Genomic DNA, 21,550 nt, shown 5'->3' with positions numbered 1-21,550 from the left:
GCTTAAAGTTTGAATTTTATCAACTCACCTAAAACCTGGCCAGCAATCATTCTGCCATCCTCTCCAGCTACAGCTGCCCGGGCATTTCTTTCGTTAACATATTGGACAAAGGCAAAGCCCTTATGCACAGAGCAACCCACAATTTTGCCATACTTTGAAAAGATTGCCTCCACATCAGACTTCTTGACCACAAGAGTATTGAGATTCCCAATGAACACACGGGAATTCATGGATCGAGGATCTGTCTTGTTGGTAACGTTGCTAGCCATTGTTGTTGGTAAGGTTACTCACAAAGCTGAAACTGGAACAAAAAAAGAAGCATTCAGGTTAAGAGATATTAATTGTGTTTCATCTGAATCACTGTAACTACCTAGTATATCACTCAACTTAGAGGGATCTCACAATGTCAAATATATTAATTATAATAGTCCTTTTAGCCCTCTCACTTACTTGCAACACAATTCTGTTTTATCTTAATTCCAAGTTGAAGTCCTTAAACACATTACAATTTCCTAAAACAGTTTCCAAACTTTTTTGCCCTGATAATAGTCTCACCTTTCTCACAACAGACCTACTTTAAATCTCTATCTTTCAAGTATAAGATATTTAATTTATCTTTAATGTATACTTATAGAAAGACAAATACTTCCAACTAGTCAAATACTCACTTGGATTTAATTTAGCATATAATACAAAGTCTTTTTTTCATAAGGTATAATCACTATAAAACCACATTTTACACATGGAATATTAACATTGGATGGTGATGATGATAAACTAGCCATTAACAAAACAAATAAGAAAAAGCAACTTCCTTCAGTTTTCTTCCCCAGACATCCCCATTCTAGCAAAGCTGGCCTGAATACTGTAATTCTAAATACTTCAGAATCCTGGAATTTTATGTTTTGAGTCACCACATAGCTGACTCTATTTTCAATCAAAAACCTAAAATGGTATAGTCGATCTTACAAAATACCCACTGACATCTTTTAAAAATTTCATTTTACAATCCTTAGTTTATTATCAATGTAAACCCTAATATCAGAATTCAAATTTATACTCTCCTCTGATTTTGAAAATAACTGAGAAATATTTAAGCTGAGTCTATTTTTGTCCTTATCCTCTAGGGAATCATGAAAAACTCTCAGTGTGTTTTTCTTTTATGTTAAGTAATAAGACATAACAGATCGTCTACTGTTAATGATTTTTTACTTAAGAGTTCAATAGTTTTAGAAGCATTCAAAAGCTTTCAGGCCACATTACAACTTGTGCACATGTGTACTGCAAAGTTGCTTATATGTAGAAATCAGTTCTCTCTCCACCATATATATGATGAGCAATCAAACTTAAGTTGCCAGTCTTAGCAGGGAGCACCTTATTCATTCACTAAGCCATCTGGCTTTTCCCACACCATAATTTATTAGTAAATGACAGGTCACATTTGTTAAAGAATATAAATCAATTCCCTATGATGCACAAAATACAAATGTCTCAGAGTCAGTCATAACCAACATTAAAACCAGAATGGTATGTAGGTCCAATTTGACTATAAAATAAAAAGGACAGTTAAATATTTTTTTAAAAAAAGTTAACTGTCCCCAGGCAACACATGTCTAGTAAAATACTTGGTATGTATTGTATAAGGTTCTCTTATACATCCCTCAATCCCTTCTTTTACAGGATCTGCATGCATCAAATGATTCTGTCTCCCTGAGTAATAAGCTAAGTCTAGGACTGCCACCACCTTTGCCAACTCCTCTCCTACATACACGCTCAAGGATCTAGGTCATTTTTATCAGTTCATCCCTGGTTATAAAAAAGAAACAAAACAAAAAGCCCACAACAAAACAAAAAAACCCATATAATCAAACTTATGGGCACAGTGCTGGCACATGCCTTTAATTCCAGCACTTGGGAGGCAGAGGAAAGCAGATCTCTGAGTTTGGGTTCGCCCCCCTAGTTTACAGACCAAGTTCCAGATCAGCAAGGGCTGCAGAGAGAAACCCTGTCAAGAGACGGGGTAGGAAAGAACTATGATGGCAAGCAACTGAAGAGGACACCCAGAAACCTCTTTCCATGTCTTCAAATCAAACAAAAAAATAAATACAACTGAGGGTATGTCTTATTTCTATTATTTAAGTGTGTTAGAAAACCTGAAAGTAGAGTCGTAAACAGGTGTGAGCTGGCATGTAGGTGCTGGGAATGACCCAAATACTCTAGAAGAGCAAGCAAAAGTCCCCAGCTGGTACTACCTCTACTCCAAAAAATAAGTTTCCCTAGGCATAAAGTATGGTTGTTGGTGCAAGCCTTTAATACCAACACTCAGGAGGCAAAAGGGTGGGAGTTCCAGTGAGTATAGTCCACATTAAAATCAAATTTTCAATTTATGTATGTAGCAATATAAACAATAAACTGAAAATAAAATATAAAAAGCATTTATTTGGCATTTGATACAGTTCTCTGCTTTGATCATGATAATCACACACAAGATCAAAAATAGTAAAACAATATTGTTAAGAGAAACTACATAAATCAGATTAAAGCAATATGTTTTTTTTAATTACTTACTTATCTAACACTGGTTGCCAATTATGTTAACAGGGCAGTTTTGGCCTCAAAAAGAAAATAACGGGTATACAGGTTTATTCTCCCCTATTTCTTTGGACAATATTTTTAGAATGTGTTTTTATTGGTGTGTATGTCTGCCTCTATGTGTTCACATTTGTGCCCAGTGTCTGAAGTCAGTCTACATGTAATTTGACTGGAACTGGAATTACATAAATGGGTACTAAGAACCAAACCTCCCCCTATTTCCCCCAACCCGCCATTTCTCCAGCACATAATCAGTGACACTAGATGGCAACAATGAACCAAATTTTATAAAGAATTTTTTATGCAAGCTTTTAATATTTTACATCTTTGTTTTCAACACTTCTGAATGAAAACACAACTGCATACCGGCAGCATCATCTGTATTTAATATTTTGCTCCTATATCGTTTATTTCCTTTGATGAACCTTCCCATTTAACTTACATTTCTCCCCCTGGCTATTTTCTTGGTTTTTTTTTTTTTTTGGGCTTCTCTTATGCATCTTTTTTCTATTATTACAGTCTACCTCTTGTTTTTTTTCAGAGGTTAACAATGATCTGCCTCGACGCTGACCAAAATAGCCACCAAGTTTTGATTCTGAGAGAGGAACTGGCTGTGTAGGCCTGGCTGTCCTGGAACTCTCTTTATACCAATGTGGTCTTGGACTCAGATCCACTTGCCTGTCTCCCTGATGGGATTAAAAAAGGCATGTGTCGCCGGGCGGTGGTGGCGCACGCCTTTAATCCCAGCACTCGGGAGGCAGAGGCAAGCGGATCTCTGTGAGTTCGAGACCAGCCTGGTCTACAAGAGCTAGTTCCAGGACAGGCTCCAAAGCTACAGAGAAACCCTGTCTCGAAAAACCAAAAAAAAAAAAAAAAAAAAAAAAAAAGGCATGTGTCGCCACCACCTGGCCAGATGACCCAGTTCTTATTATGGAATTTTTAGAGTTATCTGGTGCCAGGCACTGTCCTTTGTCCCTATCTTCAAGATTCATTGTCAGTATAAAAGAGGCCATGACTGACAAGAACAAGGTAGATGTTGGGAGGTAATAATTCACAATACGGTTACTGAGTTTTTTGCTGAGTGGCCAAGGCCAAGAATGACAGAACCACCTCTCTGCCTCTGCCTCCTCAGTGCTGGTATTAAAAGGTGTGAGTAACCACAACCCATCATAAAACCATCCAGTTTAATTACAAGTCTTGTTTTTATTGGCCTATGTATTAACATACACCTTTAATGTCAGAAGTGAAGAATTCTCAGTCCTACAATTTTAAAGAGGGAGAAAAAGAATAGTCATCTTTAAAAAAAAGAGGGCTGGAGAGATGGCTCAAAGGTTAAGAGCACTGGCTGCTCTTCCAGAGGTCCTGAGTTCAATTCCCAGCAACCACATGTTGGCTCACAACCATCTGTAATGAGATCTGATACCCTCTTCTGGCCTGTGGGTAGACATGCAAGCAAAAACACTATGTACATAATAAATAAATAAAATCTTTTAAAAAAAAGATGGTGGTGTTGGTGCACACCTTTAATGCTAGCACTCAGGAGGGACAAAGGCAGAGTTCCCAGAACTGAGTTCAAGCCCAGCATGTTCTACTGAGAACATCCAGGGCTACTCGAAGAAATCCTGTCTCTAAAACAGATCCCCACTCCCCTCATAGTTGCAGCAGTATACCAAAACCAGTATTCAGAACACAAGTTGCTCAGGGAAATTTGGCTAGATAGTCCAGCTACAATTTGTCAAGATCTTTACCCTGATTCAAGAAGTAAAACTTTAAAGCAACTAAAGCAAACTATGTCTACCTTCCTCTATACATATGGGCATGCACTCACATGATAAATACACAAAGCTCATTTTCTTGGGCTGGATACATGGACATAACTGCTCGGAGAGTGCTTGCCTAGCATGCTCATAAACCGAGCATGTTAGCACAGGCCTATCATTTCAGCATTCCAAAGACATGGCTGAACTATCAGATTCAAGGTTCTCCTTCGCTGTGTAACTGACAAAACTACAACAGTCCAGAGAAAAATACCAGTTTAAGAGCACACTGCTTTTCCAGATGACCTCAGTTCTCAGCCTGTAAGTGCAGCTCCAGGAGTCAACAATTTTTAGGCCTAAGCAGGAACCTATATTCACATGTACATACACTCACATCACATAATTATCAAAAATATTAAAGAAAATACTGGTTTTAAAAATACAAAACATGGGTTGGAGAGATGGTCAGTAGTTAAGAGTAATCTTAACCACATCTCTTCCAGAAGTCCTGAGTTCAATTCCAACAACCACAGTTCAAAACCATCTATAAGATCTGGTGCCCTCTTCAGGTCTTCACAGGACACTGCATACAAATTAAATCTTTAAAAAAAAAAAAAAAAAGGACACAAAATAAAAGTTTTTAACTGTTAAGTCAGATGCCAGGCAGTGGTGGCCCAGCATATCAATGCTGACATAGGCAACAGGTTCTCCCAATATCCCTCAGTTCTTGTTATAGGTTTTGGCTGGCATCATACCTACTACCTTAAACTTCCAGAGCTCAGTGGGTGGGCTACTCTTCTCCCACTTGTCCTTTCCTTTTGGTCACCAGGTCCTTTTTGTCTACCCTTTACTATTTTTGCTTTCTCTTCCTCCCTCTCCTCACAAGGCCAGGCTCAGGATTATATTCTCAGGACTCTCTCAGATGTCCCTGCCTTTGGATATCCCTTTTATCCACAATACCACCACCATACTTAGGAGTCATGTCCTTTTTTATGTTTACTTTTCCAACCACCCGGGAAAGTTAAGTGTGAACTTTAACTGGTGACTTAAAATTTCTGTAACTACTTGATATTGAATATGAAATGTAAGCTTTAGTCACCATACTAAAGGAAGGCAACCAGATCTGAGTCTGAGACCATCCAAGTCTACAGAGTCTCTGTGGAAAAACAACTCAGGAAATGGGGTGGTGGTGGAGAAAAATTAAAACAGTATTATGAGACTGGAATTAATGCCAACTTTTCATTGTCTGGCCAGTCCTTTAGTAGTTCTAGTAGTAGTATTCAATTTATTCTCAGCAGACAGAATGGAGGAAGCAAACAACAACCTAGCACTGTAAACCAAAAGAGAGGCTACAATAGGGAAAGTATTATATAGTTTAATAGTCAACTAACTTCAAAACAAAAACCTGGGTGTGGTGTGGTGGCACAAGGCTTTAAGCCCTGGTAACAAAATCTGTGAGTCTGAGGCCTGCCTGGTCTACAGTGAAGTACAGAATGGTTAGATTATATAAAAAGGGTTATGGCCAGGGGTATGTAGACCTTATTCTGAATGAATGAAAAAAATTCAATGCCTTACATCTGTAATTATGCTAGAGGAGCCGAGGCAGAAAGACTGAATGAGGCAAGGTAACAGAATAAACCGGAAAATCCACTATAGGCTTACAAATACTACCAATTCCTAGAGACTGACTTAAAAATATTAAGAATTATCCAGGCGGTGGTGGTACACGCCTTTAATTCCAGCACTCAGAAGGCAGAGGCAGGCAGATCTCTGTAATTTGAGACTAACCTGGTCTACAAGAGCTAGTTCCAGGATAGGCTCCAAAGCTACAGAGAAACCCTGTCTCGAAAAACAAAAACAAAACAAGAGTGCTAGCTTTAATTTTTAGGTTTAATATTTATAGGCGTGATGGCGCACACCTTTAACCCCAGCACTGAGGAGTCAGAGACAAGCAAATCTGAGTTTGAGGCCAGCCTGGTCTACACAAATCTGAGTTTGAGGCCAGCCTGGTCTACAGAGTGTTTTGGGTCATGCTCCAAAGCTACAGAGAAACCCTGGTGGGTGGGGGTGAAGATTGTTTTGTAAGACAGGGTTTTGCTGTGTGAAACTCACTCACTCTGTAGTCGAGGCTGGCCTCGTCAGATCTGCCTGACACTGCTGAGGGACAGAAGTTGTAACCTGTGAAAGGTGTGCAGTGCTCTATTCATTATTCAGGGGAGATGTGCCGACTGCTGCAATGGTGGCACAACTGTTATGAGGGATCTGAAGTCATTCCCAATCTTGTACTGTAAACCTGCCCAAAAGTTATAGGAAAGTGAGAATAAACTCATGAATGCTCAAAAATACCAAAAATTGAAGTTTGGGTGGTACAGAAAAGTAGTGGTTTTTTTCCAGACAGTACCCAACCTGGCATAAAGTCCAAATACTTGAGATTACCTTCACAAGCACTACAAACTAATGGGCCAGCTAACATGTCCCAAAAGGTAGGGGGAAAGAACTAATGAAGACCTACCCTTTCCCAAGGATCTACGGACAATGTCTGCTAGGAAGGGAAAGACATTTTTCTTCATAGGTACAGGAACTCCATGAATAAATGAATGCTACTATGAATAAATGAATCAAAGAAATGTAAGTAGAAGAGACTAGCTAAGAAAAGGGAATCAGGAAAGTGGGAAAGAGCAAGAGATGTTAAGTAATGAGTTTAAAAAAATCAAAATACGGGGCTGGAGAGATGGCTCAGAGGTTAAGAGCATTGCCTGCTCTTCCAAAGGTCCTGAGTTCAATTCCCAGCAACCACATGGTGGCTCACAACCATCTGTAATGAGGTCTGGTGCCATCTTCTGGCCTGCAGACATACACATAGACAGAATATTGTATACATAATAAATAAATATTTTTTAAAAAAATCAAAATACATATACATACAATCACATAATTAACATTCTAGTAAAAAAAAACCTTTAAAATATCAAAGGACTATAAGTGTATCTCGGTTTAACACTTGTCTAGCACACATAAGACAAACACAAAAAAGGGTAGAGGAAAATTGTTTATTAACTACTGGAATCTGCAAAATTACATTCCCTAAATATATTCGTAGTTACTGTCAACCAAGAAGTTGGGAAGGTGACTGTTAAAGAGCACTTAATGCTCTCCCGAAAATCTGGGTTTGATTCCCACCAACCACATAGTGCCCCGTATCTCTTGTCCCAGGTGATCTGACTCCTTTTGGCTTCCAGACACCAAGCACACATGCAGAGAAAATACCCATTCACATGAAACTAAAAAAGCAGTCTTTGAATTCATGTGCACACACAAAGTAAAAAAACGCAGTTATAAACGGCTCAGTATGAGCACTTAGTGCTTTTCTGAAGGACCTAAGTTCAATGCCCTGCAACATTTATTTATAAGGCAGTATACAATGTCCTTAACACCTATAGGGGATCTGACATCCTTTCTGACCTCTAAAAGCACCTGTATAATACAGCAGGCAAACACACACACACATACATACCCCTAAATAAATTTTTAAAAAAAGACAAAAATGGTGGCACACCATCGTAATTCTAGAACTCCAAATTTGACTTTTGGGGCTTACTGGCCATTAAACCTATCCTACTCAGTAAGCTAAAAGTGAAATTGTCCCTGTCTCAAAATACAAAGTGCTTGGGTCCACAAAATGGCTCTGCAGTTAAAGACACCTCCCACCAAATCCAATGACCTGAGCTCAGTGGCCACACTGTCAAAGTGGAGAATCAGGTTGTCCTCTGATGTACATGTGCATGCATGGCACAAGAGCACACAAAACAAATTCTTAAAAAGCAGACAGCTCTGGAAGAAGGAATGCCTTTGTTCTTGTTGAGTACCTTAAATGGTGCAACTGATTTTAAGTCTATACTCTTAAAAACTTTTACTTAAAGACACAATGACAACTGCCTTTAATCCCAGCACTTAAGTAAATGTAGTATACCTTAAGGAATTTGTAATCATTTTATTTTATATTTTCCAATGATTTTTTTCCAAGTAATAAAAACAGAAACTTCAAAAAAAAAAAAAAGCAAATGCAGGCAGATAAAAGCAAAAATGCCAGACAGGAGTGGCAACACACACCTTTAATACCAGCACTAGGTAGGCAGCCAACAGGCCAACATGGTCTACAAAGTGAGTTTTATTTTAGGTTAGCTAGAAATACAGAGAAACCTTGTCTGAAAATGGCAAATTTAAAAATAAATAATAAAAAAACTAAGTTGGCTAGGTGGTGGTGGCGTACACCTTTAATTTAGTACTTAAGAGACAGAGGCAGGCAGACCTCAGTGAGTTCCAGTCCAGCCTGGTCAACATCTGAGTTCCAAAGAGCCAGAACTGTCTCAAAAAAACAAAAAAAAACCTCTGGATGTTTTGTCTACATGTCTGTGCATGTTTAGTACTCACAGAAGCCAAGAGGCTAGAAAAGGGTAGAACAGCTTCTGGGAACTGGAAATAGTTATTAGCCATCATGAGATTACTGATGAACATCTTATTTTATCACAGATCAAATCTCGGATGCTGGTACCAATATAACGTAGATTATAAACACCTTGTAACTAAAGCTCCAACAGATTCACTGCACTTTTGGACTAAATGGGCACAGGATGAAGTGCACGCACATAAATTTTTATAAGTTTTAAGTGACTAAAAATTACGTGATAATTGAATTAAGACATCACTGACATGGTAGCTACTAAATAAAAACCTACAAGAAAAATCTAACATTAGTAGAAGAAAAAAAGACCATAAAGAACATATCTAGCCAGGTTTTTTTAATTTTATGTGTTTTTCTGCAAGAATATATGCCATTTGAATGCCTACTACTACTAAGAGGCCAAAAGGGCATCAAATCCCCTGGAACTGAAATTTTTGAATGCTTTGAACCATCATGTCCGTGCTGGTAGCTGTATACAGATAAGTGTTCTGCTGACCCATTTCTCCAGTCTCAGGCCAGTTACTTAAACCACAGTAAGATGACCAGTGAGCCAGGAGTGGTGGCACAGACTTTAATCCTATCACTCATAGTTAACAGTAAGGAAGAGGAGAAAGATCAGTTAGACTATAACTTTAGTTCTGAAATAATTTTTTTTCCTTTGAGGCAGGTCTCACTCAGCTTCAGATCCTGGTATGTTGCACTCCTTGCTGGATTATAAGTACACTGACACCAAGCCTCACTTTCAAACATTACATTTTAGCAGAATCAACATAGCTGACACTTTTTGAGAAGAGACTAGAGATGAAGGCAAAGTAAAAGTGGTCTATTGCAATACACTAGAGACAATGATGAACTGACATGGACCTAGAAAATAGGAGTAAATGGTTTAAATAAAAAGCTGATGGCATGACAGGAAAGAAAAAGTAACCAGACTCTGGCCTACACGACCTGTAGTTTGATAAATCAAGGAGATCAAAAACCAATTTGAAGAAACAACACAGTCTAGATACAGTTTGTCTTTGAAATAACTTTTCTTTTTCTGAGACAAGGGCTCACATTGTAGGTCACTGGACTTGGTCTTGAAAGCTAGGTAGCAAGTCTGCCCCGTACCAAGTGACTCAACATACCCTGAAGTTGGTATATCAAATGAACCTATCAGACAGGCATATAGTAGATGCAAATCTACTCAAGAGCACTGTTAAAATTTGGTGGCAATCACTTCAGACAGTATAGAAGAATCACAGAACTGAAATAGTTCATGAAATGAGTACAAAATGAGAAAGGACTGAGTCACACACAATTCCAAGAGTTAAAGAACAGTAAATTAATAAGGCTTCAAGTGGTTAAATGACAATCGTCAATTTATGGTAGAAAGAGATGAAGACTGAAAAAAAAAACCACCGTTTTTAGTAACACAGACTTCAATCTGCTATTTCCTTTTTCTCCAAGTAAAATTTATTTTTAATGTGCTTGTTTCTTGGGCTGGAGATGGCTCAGCAGTTTAGAGGACCTGCGCCCACATGGCAGCTTAAATTGTCTGTAACTGCAGTTTTAGGCTGTTGTATCTGAGAGCAGGCACCAGGCATGTAGATGGTAACACAGACACACACAGGCAGAAACTAGACATTTAATTTTTTTTTAAATTCCGAAAAATGAGAAATTTGTCAGGCACATGCCTTTAATCCCAGCACTCAGGAGTCAGAGGCAGACGGACCATGGTCTATAACACAGAGCAAATTTCAGGACAGCCAGAGCTACACAGAAAAACACCGGGGGGGGGGGGGGGGGGGGGGGGGAAGAGGTGGAAAGACACCATACAGAATACAAAAGCACAAATTTCTATCACCTGGCCTTATCCTAAGATTCAGTTTTCTTCCTCCTGATGCAGTTAAACACCCACTTCTGCATTTTACAGATCTGTGCATAAATCTCATCATATGGTACCATTTCTCACTCCATCTATCACATGAGTGTGGCTGAGGTTCTCCTGACAAGATCCTTGGTTGGAAACAAGAAAAGCACAACCTTAAATACTTACACAACAAAGAAATAAACTGACCCTATGATGAACAGCTGCAACACAATACAGAATAAAAGGTAGAAAGAATCCGCTCCTTTTCCAGACCTCAGGGGCTTCTGATTTAATGTTTCACTATCTTCTTTGATGCTACTTTTGGTATTCATTTGACCTTTACTTTTCTTTCTGCCCCAGTCAGGAGGGCATATGATTACCCATGACACAGTACTCATTTTTTCATGTTAAAACTTACTACATTAAAATGGTTAGCAGTGGCTGGATGTGGTGGTGCTTTCCTTTAATCCCACCCAGCACTGGGAACAGAGACAGGCAGATCTGAGACTAGCCTGCTCTACAGTTTCAGGGTAACCAGGGCTATATAGAGACCTTGTCTTAAAAATATATATATAAAAATGCTTCCAATATTCCTAACTGCAGCTACCTATGCTCGAGAAGTTAGCAATGGCTAACTGGGCTTCACATCACTGGACAATCTCCATTGATGTCTAGAACTTCTATTTGTTTTGTTGTTATTTTGTTTTTTGAGACTGGGTCTCTCTGTTGCTTTGGAGCCTGTCCTGGAACTAGTTCTTGTAGACCAGGCTGGCCTTGAACTCAGAGATCTGCCTGCCTCTGCCCCCCAGTGCTGGGATTAAAGGTGTGTGCACCACCACCGCCCAGCGTAATCTATCCCCTTTTTATAGCGTATAATGCCTATCCTTTCCTTAAAATCTCAAAAACCCTTCTTTGCCATATTATTTTAACACTATAGTATTATTTGTGATTGGATCCATGGACATAAATGGCTGTGAGATAGCATGTGGTTGCTATGATTTGAACTCAGGACCTCTGGAAGAGCTGCCGAAGAACTCAGTCAATAAGCCACGTCTCCAAATGTAAACTAAATTATATTTATTGTTTTGAGGCAACGTTTCATATATATCAGGCACTCCTCAAACTGTGCAACCCAAGGGAAGACCTTTAACCACATATATCATGGGTGTGCCTATCACCAGGTCCAGTTTATGGAGTACCACGAACCAAACTCAGGGTCTCATGCACATTAGGTACTGTCAGATCCCAAAGATTACTCGAAACAGCTCAACAACTTGAGAAAGACTGTCTAGTTGTAGGCATTTCCAGGGGCTGACCTATGCATCACGTAAACTTAAATGAGTCTATTTCCTAGTCTTTGCAATGAAACCAAGTGGACCTCACACCTCTTACCATCACCCAGGAAGGGTGTACATCTGTTCCGAAGGCCCCCCTGGCTCCAGGTCATCCTGGCTGATGCTGCTCCAGGCTGGGCATCCATGTTGCTGCAGCTTGTGGTTTGTGAGGGGTAGTGTACAGGAAAAGCAGGATGGGATTTCAAGGGAACAGTAGGAAGATGGCTTTTTGGGAAAATGCCATCACCATTATAGGTGTTAAATAGTACCACACACATTTTATTGCAGCACAGTTTAAAAATTTAACAAATGAAAGATTAAAAAGAAAAAAAATAAAAATAAAAAAAATTAAAAATACAGACGTCCAGAGATGCTCTAAAACAGTTAAGTTAAAGATCAGGAAAAATAAGGTCAAAGACTTAACAGCCAGTAAAATTATTTCCAGTGTGGGGAAGGGGGTTGAGGGCAAGGGTGGGGTTGGGAGAGAAAAGGTTTATGTGATCAAACTACTTAAAAATGCTAACACCTTCACTTTCTCTCCCAAGATGGAAAACTCCAAAGTCAATCAGGAGGCTGAAGAAATCTTAACATTCAGAAAAACTCCACTTTAATCCGGTTAAAAATCATCATTATCATCATCATCATCACCATTATAATAAGTATAGTAATAATAAATAACTAGTAAGTAACAACAATAAAAAGGAAACCAGCGAAAGTCAGGAAAAATGTAAAAAAAAAATTGTAATAACTTACTGTAGCTGAAGATCAAAAAAATCTCACTGTAAAAAAACAAAAATAAAAATAGCCCAGATTAGAAAAACGGGAGGTGTAAAAATATCAAGTCAATAAAGTTCATTTCTTTTCTTTTCCAAAAGCAGTTTCCACAAAAACCGCAAGGGTAATGTTCTCAATAGCAGACAAGCAAAGCCCTTTCCACATCATCTGTTAATCTTAAAAATACACGAGGAAGTAGAGAGGTCAGTTTATGAGGCTAAAAGGCTCCTCCTCTAACCCAACTGCTGCAGAAAAAATAGAAATAGAAATTTTAAAAATTACATCTTAAATCCAGGTCCCGTTTTTTGTGTCTTTTTTGGAAATAATTTTAAAAAAAACACCTGTATATTTGCTGTAGTGCACACCAAGTTGCATCATTATGTTTAAAATGTCTTTATAAAATCAATTTTGGAATGGGAATGTGTGTGTTCTGGAAGGGTGGGGAAGGGAAGTTAAAAATCAAAGCTGAGCTCCAGTGAGTAAGGATGGGGTTCGCCTTGCTGCCCTGTGAAAGGAGAAGGGACAGATTGAGTCATAGTTCCTCAGAAATGTGCCCTAAACCCAAGACAGAAACTGTCTGTTGCATCTAACACATTTTGGTAAATCATTAACATTTCCTTGGGATGGAGTATTCAGAGAATCATCACTTCTATTAGTGACTGTTTATACAATTTTACTATCAGTATGTGGCTGAAGTGAACTCAATTCCAGTCTGTACTCCCTTTAAGGGGACGGATCAGAGTATACATTTGAATGTTAGCTTTGTAATCAGCACTTTGGGCAATAAAGAAAATACAGAAAAAAACATGTTAACAAATGGAGATGAAGTGAATAAAAGTCAAACAGATTCATGGGTTTCAAACCTAAGATCATGTAGCTTTTTTCCTGTGATTAAAACAGACTGAAGGTGAAAGGTCTACCATGAAGACAAACACTAAAAGGGACTCCTCTATTCTCAAAGCCCAAGAATGAAAGACCACAAGACTGTAAGGTTCTACAGCGAGGGTGAAAAATGTTCTAAAAAAGGAGCCAGCCCTTTTTATTTATCATCACTTACAGTGAAAACCATACAGATGGAGGAAGGGTCCATGAACTCTTTATGTTATGAAACAGGTGATAAAAATTGTGTCCTTATTGATTTGTGTTCCATTTTTTATCATCTAGTGCTCCTAATTCCAGGGATGAAGAATCTGACACATAATGTAAAACTGAAATAATGTAATGACAAACTTTCATCAGCGAAAAGAAATGTAGTTAATACCTACTCACTGTGAAAAAGATTTGTTACATTTCCATTTGATTTAGACATCAGGATTTATTCTCCCATAAAAAAATCTTACTTCAGCTAAAATTTTAAACTGATCTTTTAAAAAACTATTAATCAAAATAAATCCATATTTAAAAACACCAAAGACTACAAACAGATTAAGTACTATCTCTTTAAGACTAAGTGTAAATTTCAAATAGACAAGGTTACACAAATAAAAAAACTGTACTGTCTCCCAGTAGATTATTAACAATTGAAAGTTATTTGTATTTTGAAGGCAATTATAATGAAAATTTTTCGTTAGGTACTATCCTGAACCCAGTACCAAAATCTTCAGGATGTCAAGCCAATAGTCAATGATAAAATCCTTAGTACTTAAACAAGACATAGACTTAAAAAGCAGCAATGTAATCTTGGCAGAATGGAACACACCTTTACTCCCAGCACTAGGGAGGCAGAGATAGGTAACCTCTCTAAACCTGGTCTACACTGAGTCCCAGGAGAGTCAGAGTGCCAGGATTACACAGTGAGTCTACTTTAAAAGTAACAAAAACAAAACTACCATGCCCAGCCACAGAAGCATTACATGTTCCATGTCATCAAGTTTTCTCACCCAAGTTATCAAACTAATATACTGCCACTTCTTCAAAAAGCAAAGGCTTTTCTGCTGAGCGGTGGTGGTGCACGCCTTTAATCCCAGTACTCGGGAGGCAGAGGCAGGAGGATCTCTGTGTGTTTGAGGCCAGTCTGGTCTACAAGAGCTAGTTCCAGGACAGGCTCCAAAACTACAGAAAAACCCCATGGGGGAGGGGGGCTTTTCTATTAAGAACCTGTAATACTGGGCCTGGAAAGCGATTCAGCATATAAAGAACACTTGTTGCTCTTACAGGGGATCCATCCAGCTTTGATTCCCAGTGCCCCACAAGGTGGCTCACACTTAATTTTAGTTCCTGTGCTTTTCTTCTGATCTATAGTCCAGCATTTAAAAAAAAAAAAAAAAAGATAACGTAATACTTTAAATCAGTCAAAACCAACCAAGAGGACAAGAATCACCACCTGGCACTTAATAAAAATAGAAAATACTTGGGTGGCGGTGATGGCGCACACCTTTAATCTCAGCACTAGGGAGACAGAGTTCAAGGCCAGCCTTGTCTACAAGAGCTAGTTCCACGACAGGTTCCAAAGCTACAGAGAAACCGTTGTCTCGGAAAAAATACAAAAATAGAAAGAAAATATAGGCCGGGCGGTGGTGGCGCACGCCTTTAATCCCAGCACTCGGGAGGCAGAGGCAGGCGAATCTGAGTTTGAGACCAGCCTGGTCTACAAGAGCTAGCTCCAGGACAGGCTCTAAAGCTGCAGAGAAACCCTGTCTCCAAAAACCAAAAAAAGAAAAAGAAAGAAAGGAAAGAAGGAAGGAAGGAAGGAAGGAAGGAAGGAAAGAAAAAAAGAAAATATATTGCTGGGTAGTGGTGGCGCGCACACACACCTTTAATCCCAGCACTCGGAAGGCAGATATCAGAGTTTGAGGCCAATGTGGTCTACAGAGTAAGTGCCAGGACCGGCTCCAAAGCTAGAGAAACCCTGTCTCCAAAAAGAAACAAAACAAAATCTTTAAAAAAAAAAAAAAAAAAAGCTGGGCCATAGTGATGCACACCTTTAATTCCAGCACTCAGGAAGCAGAGGCAGATGGAGCTCTGTAAATTCAAGGCCAACCTGGTCTACAAAGCTAGTTCAAAAAGACAGTCAGGGCTACACAGGAACCCTGTCTCAAAAATCCAAAAATAAACAAGAAAAATTTCTAGGAAACCATAACTCATTTAGAAACTGGTAGTAAAGAGCACAGCAATCTGTTAGCTGGAATAGTTTAAACTCGGTCCTTTACTGATTCTATCAACTTTTGTCTTTTGGGATCTGTGAAGACTTAACCAGAAAACTCTACCCATTGTAGTTTTTCTAAATCTTTACTAAAACACCTGCAATTTTGCTACATCTGAAAGTTCTATTTATCATCAGCCAGTAAATCTACTTCATACAAAACCACAAACCTTCCAATGACAGTTGAGTGTATGACGTAAAGCATATAATGCTGGACCATGGACAGGCATACTGTTTTTAAGGAAGTTAATAGCATTGACTAGTTGGCCTGGAATTTAGAGGTCTTTAGGCCAGGCTGTCTGCCTCTTCCTACCAAGTGCACCTCGAGGCAGTAATAATTTAGGAAACTGGGGAGTAGTGTGGTAACCTCTCAGCATATATCGTCTACTTGCAGCAAAAGTTTTCTATAGAAATGAAAAAAGGTAGTCTAAGTTCCCTGTTCAGGAGTTTGAAAACGAATTAAGCTTAAAACTAATTCACTGGGCCCCGGCAGTGGTGGCACACTCCTTTAATCACAGCACTTGGGAGGCAGAGGCAGGCGGGTCCTAGAGTTCAAGGCCAGCGTGGTCTGTAAGAGCTACTGAGAAACCCCGTGGGGGGGGGGAGTGCTAATTTACTGGATACTGTCCATTTTTACCCAAGCCAAGATTAATTCAACTGTTTCATTCTAGTTAATAATCCACTCACCATTTAATTTTTAAGATTACAACAATCTGGAATATATCCTTACTAGTTACTAACAATCACTCCCATCAATAACTAGACCACAAGCTTCTGGAGTTCAAATTACAAATATAAGTTATGTTTTATTTCTCTACAGAATAACTACTACCAAATATTTCTGAAAATGGCAAATGAAGATTTTAAGCATCTGTATAAATCCTCCTATGCGACCAAATCGGAAATTCTCAGTGCTCACCTAGTTGAAGAATCGTCTACAACTATTTCAAATATGCTATAGCTCATTTCCTAATAGATACTACTAATTCGGGAATTTAAACCTTGCACATTTAGGAATCTTTATTTCTAACACTTCTGAAGGGTATAGAGTCCAGGCTGGTCCCAAACCATAAATCAGCCTGTTCTGCTGGGACTGAAGGACTGCAACACCACGCCTGGCCTGCATGTCTAACATTTACTGGCAGCTATTTTTCAACTAATCTCAACTACTACCAACAGTCTTCTCGCATAGTAACTTGACCTTAATTTTTGTTTGTCGAACCAGTGTTTCTCTAACAGCCTTAGCTGTCCTGAAACTCACTCTGTAGACCAGGCTGGTCTTTGCAACACTATTTTTGATGGATTACTTCCTATTTCTTTTTCTCATTTCTCTAGAGCAAAACTCTACTCTCAGGCACACGTGTGCTTGCAACTTAAACAATAGGCTGGGCGGTGGTGGCACACTCCTTTAATCCCAGCACTTGGGAGGGAGAAGTGGGCGTTCAAGGTTAAGCTGGTATAAAAATCAAGTTCTAACAGGGAAACCCTGTCCTGAAACTCCCCCCCACACACCAAAATAAAAACACCACCACTCCGAGGTTAATTTTTTTCCCGACCTCTGCTTTTGTTTTCCTTGAGACAGGGTCTCAAGTTGGACTTCCACTTCACAGTACCAAGGCTGGCCTTGAGATGGCCCCATCTCTTATCAAGTGCTTAAGTTACAGTAGACCAGCACACACATTCTACCAAGTATGCTTAAAGGTTAAATTTGTGTAGCAGTAGTTTAAACTAAGCTTAGTACCGTAATTTTTATGAATTATACAAAACAACTTAAAATTAACTTACTCAACCGGGCGGTGGTAGCGCACGCCTTTAGTCCCAGCAATTGAGAGGCAGAGACAGGCAGATCTCTGTGAGTTCGAGGCCAACCTGGTCTACAAGAGCTAGTTCCAGGACAGGCTCCAAAGCTACAGAGAAACCGTCTCAAAAAAAAAAAAAAAAAAAACTAAAAACAAAAAACAAAACAAAACAACAACAACAACAAACTTAATATTAACTCCTAGGCTGGGTAGGTGGCAAAGGCCTTCAACGGATGGCTGGATCTATGAGATCAAGGCCAGCCTAGTTTAGTATAGGCTCCAAAGCAAATACCCTGTGGGGGTTAAATTAACTCCTGGATAAGTTAATGTTACACCATAAACTATTAGTGTTTTGACTGAATCCAGAACACCATTCATCCATCCTAAGCAACACTGGATTACATTAACAAGAACTCAACACTTACAACCGAGCGATTAATGCTTCCTGTTCTTTTCCTTTGATTTTTTTTTTTTTTAAACACGGTTTTACTTCATAGTTCTGGGCTGTATCGTGGCCTCCGGCGTGCAAGGATTACAGGCCTGCACTACCACACCTAGCTGGAATCTGCTTACTGCCCAAGCTGAGATGGATAGAATAATGCAGTATCCGGAAAAGATTATTTTGTCTTTAACTATTGTTCCCAAGCCAACCTTGGAAATTTCCTGGTACCTTCAATTTCGGAATCCTCTTCCTTAAAATTTCAACTGTCTTTTTTGTACACAGCATTCCAGTACTCAGTAAATAATACTTGACCTACCTAAAAATATCTTCCTCTCCTAATTTAGCGTGATACTGTCAACCACTTTTTTCTATCTCTTCTGAGAATGGCAGTAGTACCTACCTCAAGCAAAGTTCCACTAACTTATATATTTCGAGTGATTTGTAACCTGTAGATAAAAAGTGAGCCGTAATTATTGCAATTATAGTCAATCTGCGGCACTTCCTTTTACAAACAGAAACCACTCCGACGTCGACCACTTATTTCTATGGAAGCAAAAGTAAATGAACACTCCGCCTATTGTTAAAACGCCGTTCTGATGCCATGTGGTCCGCCCGGAATCCAGAAGCTTCCAGTACCTCGCGGTATCGCTCCCCACCCCCGCCCGACGTCTAACTTGGAAGGCGATAACGGAACAGTTCAGACATCAAGCCGCAGTTATTTTAACATGAATTTCCACCTCCGCTTTCCGCTCCCCTCGTGGAATCCTCAAGGCCCAAGGGAACCGAAGCGGCCGTTAAAGTGAGCGCGCAGAGGGACATCCTCCGCCGCCGGGGCCTGGAGGTCACCGGGCTGAGCCTGCGCCAGGGCCAAGGCCTGAACTCCCGCCGTGGGCCCGAGCCACACCGCAGCCAAATCGGGCTCCGTTGCCGCCGCGAGGCCGCTCTCTCCGCCACCCGCGCCGGCCCTGCTCGCCCTGCGCTCGCCCTGCGCTTACCGGAGGAGGAAGAGGCGGCCGCTCCTACTGCGGGTCCGGGCCGAGACCGAAGCTCCAGCGGGCGGGCGGTGCACGACCGTTCGCTCTCCGTCTCTCCACAAAATGGCCCCCGAGCTCCTCCGCCGCCGAGGCGAAGGTCCGGCCCCCGCCCCGCTCCCGGGGGCGTTCCTATTGGCTAGGACTTTTCTCGCTCCCGCTCCTAATTAGACGGCTCGCCTGCTCCTCACAGCGCCGGCCAATCACAACCCGGAGTGGGTCGGTCTGGTTAGGAGAATTTCCACATGCGTAACAGAAGTCGGTTAGTAATTGGTGCGACCTCCTGTCAATTAGACTCTGAAGCGTGGTCATTGGTCACTGTCCCCGACGGAAAGCGGGGTGGATGTTCGCCTTTGTATCGCGCACAGCTTCTCATCCGGGTATCCGAGGGTTTGACGGACGGCCACGTCGTCCAATCGCTGCTTCGTAGCGCGCCAGGGTCCAGCCAGACCGCCGCATTTCCGCGGTCCGGGGTGGGAAAGTCTGGGTGGAGTCTGGAGCGGGAGCGGAGGGGCCGCCCTAGCCGCGGGCCCAGCGGAGGGAACGCGCCCGAGTTGGTCTGAGCTCGGGAAGGAGGACAACACCCATCCCCTGGGGCGCCCGACAGTGCGTGCTGCAGCCTCCCCAGTCATCACACAGCCTGCAAACCCGAAGGCGGCCACCTCATTTTGCCACTTCCTGCAGTAGCCTGACTGCGGCTTCATTCCCTCGAGTCAGGCCTGCCAGTAAATTTCTGTTTTTCTGTAGGAAACCTGAGCACACCAAAATGTACACAGCCCGCTTAGAAGGGAAATATTATCCTAAAGAGATAAACCGGATCTAGGAAATGTTTCTGGCTGTGTGGTGGAAATGTGCGGTGGTGGCGCACGCCTTTAATCCCAGCACTCCGGGAGACAGAGGCAGGCGGATCTCTGTGAGTTCGAGGCCAGCCTGGTCTACAGAGTGAGGTCCAGGACAGGATCCAAAGCTACAGAGAAAACCTGTCTCGAAAAACCAAAGAAAAGAAAAGAAATTAAGAAGATAAGCTTAGTTCTGTGCACAGTAATGAAAGGCTTGCCTAACATGCACAAGGTGCAGGGTCCAATCCCGAGTACCACAAAATAAGAGACAGAAAAAGTGGAGATTTCTGTGTGCTGCCGTTAGGAAAAAATCCTATTTTACCCACCACCATCACCTCACCCAAACCTGAAGGTTTCTCTGTAGCACTGGCTGGCCCTGAACTCAGAGATCCGCAAGCCTCTGCCTCCCAAATGCTGGGATAAATGATAAGAATCACCATTCCTAGCTCCTGTTTTACTTTTATTTATTTTGGACCTGCACTCATGAGTCCTGAGAGATAAACTCAGGTTATCGGGTTTAGCCGCAAAGCCCCTCTACCCAGTGAGCCATCTCAGCACCTCTAAATCTATTATTATCATTATTAGTATTATTAAAGTAAGGCACAAAGCTCGGTGGAATGGCACAGGCCTTTAATCCCAGCATTGAAGAAAGAGGCAGGCAGATCTCTGAGTTCTAGACCAGCCTTGTCAACAGCTCCAAGACAACCAAGGCTACACAGAGAAATTCAGTCTAAAAGAAACAAACAAAAAACAAGATACAGGGCACTATTTGTGTAATAGCATTGCATTTGTAGACATTTTTGTTGCCTAGATGTGAAGGCAGTCTCAGGCATTCTGAATTCTAGAGTGTGGCAAGGAAGTTGTTACTTTGGAAGAGAGAAAATGCACATTTTTGTTATTACCCCTTTTTTGAAATAGTTCCTTTTTTTTACGTGCATGTATTGCTACAAGCTAATCTGAAACCAAAAGCAGTAAGTATGGAAAAGATATGCTGAGCTGGTTTCTTTGAGACAGAATCTTACTGTGCTGTCGTGGTGGATGGCTTGGAGCTTACCATGTGACCAGCCTGGGCTTGAATGTATGTCAGTCCTGTGCTTCTGCCTCCCAAATGCTGGAGTTTTCAGTTTGCACTACCATGCTTAGCTCTTCTCCTGTGCTTTTGTTTGTTTATTTGGTTTTAGTTTTTACATTTTAGAGAGTGGATGTACATAGATGAATTTGTTTCTTTGTTTTTTGAGACAGGATCTCACTTTCTGACCCAAGGTGGCCTTCAGAGTTTTTCTGTGTAGCCCTGGTTGTTCTGAAACTCACGCTGTAGACCAGGCTGACCTCGAACTCACAAAGATCCACCTGCCTCTGCCTCCTGAGTGCTGGAATTAAAGGCATGCACCACCACCGCCTGGCTAACCTTTGTATTGTTTTATTTTGGCCTTTAACTCTTGAGAATCCTCCTGTCTCAGCCTCCCTAATTCTGGGATTATAGGCATGCACCACCAATTGTGGCTTAGGAGATTTAGCAGAATGAC

The 21,550-nt window shown here is 40.8% G+C and overlaps 1 protein-coding gene across 10 annotated transcripts in view; it reads right to left on the bottom strand.

Annotated features, from left to right (window-relative positions):
• The window catches only part of Hnrnpc (heterogeneous nuclear ribonucleoprotein C), a 31,880-nt gene extending 12,595 nt beyond the window's left edge, over positions 1-19,285 (bottom strand). For 6 of the 10 annotated variants that reach the window (XM_038309601.2, XM_038309607.2, XM_038309608.2 and 3 more), the window contains exons 1-3: positions 19,150-19,285; positions 12,751-12,776; positions 29-301 (exon numbers count right to left, since the gene is read on the bottom strand). In XM_038309601.2, the coding sequence (XP_038165529.1) occupies positions 29-269 (241 nt within the window). In that variant the 5' untranslated portion in view covers positions 270-301; positions 12,751-12,776; positions 19,150-19,285. Of the gene's footprint in view, positions 1-28; positions 302-10,657; positions 10,678-12,048; positions 12,223-12,750; positions 12,777-19,149 lie in introns of those variants that run through there. The other 4 variants (XM_038309605.2, XM_038309603.2, XM_038309604.2 and 1 more) reach the window with 4 other exon arrangements.
• Positions 19,286-21,550: the final 2,265 nt, after the last annotated feature.

Source organism: Arvicola amphibius, chromosome 13, assembly GCF_903992535.2.
Source record: "Arvicola amphibius chromosome 13, mArvAmp1.2, whole genome shotgun sequence".
NCBI classification, from domain to species: domain Eukaryota; kingdom Metazoa; phylum Chordata; class Mammalia; order Rodentia; family Cricetidae; genus Arvicola; species Arvicola amphibius.
This window is presented reverse-complemented; position numbering and strand designations above follow the sequence as displayed.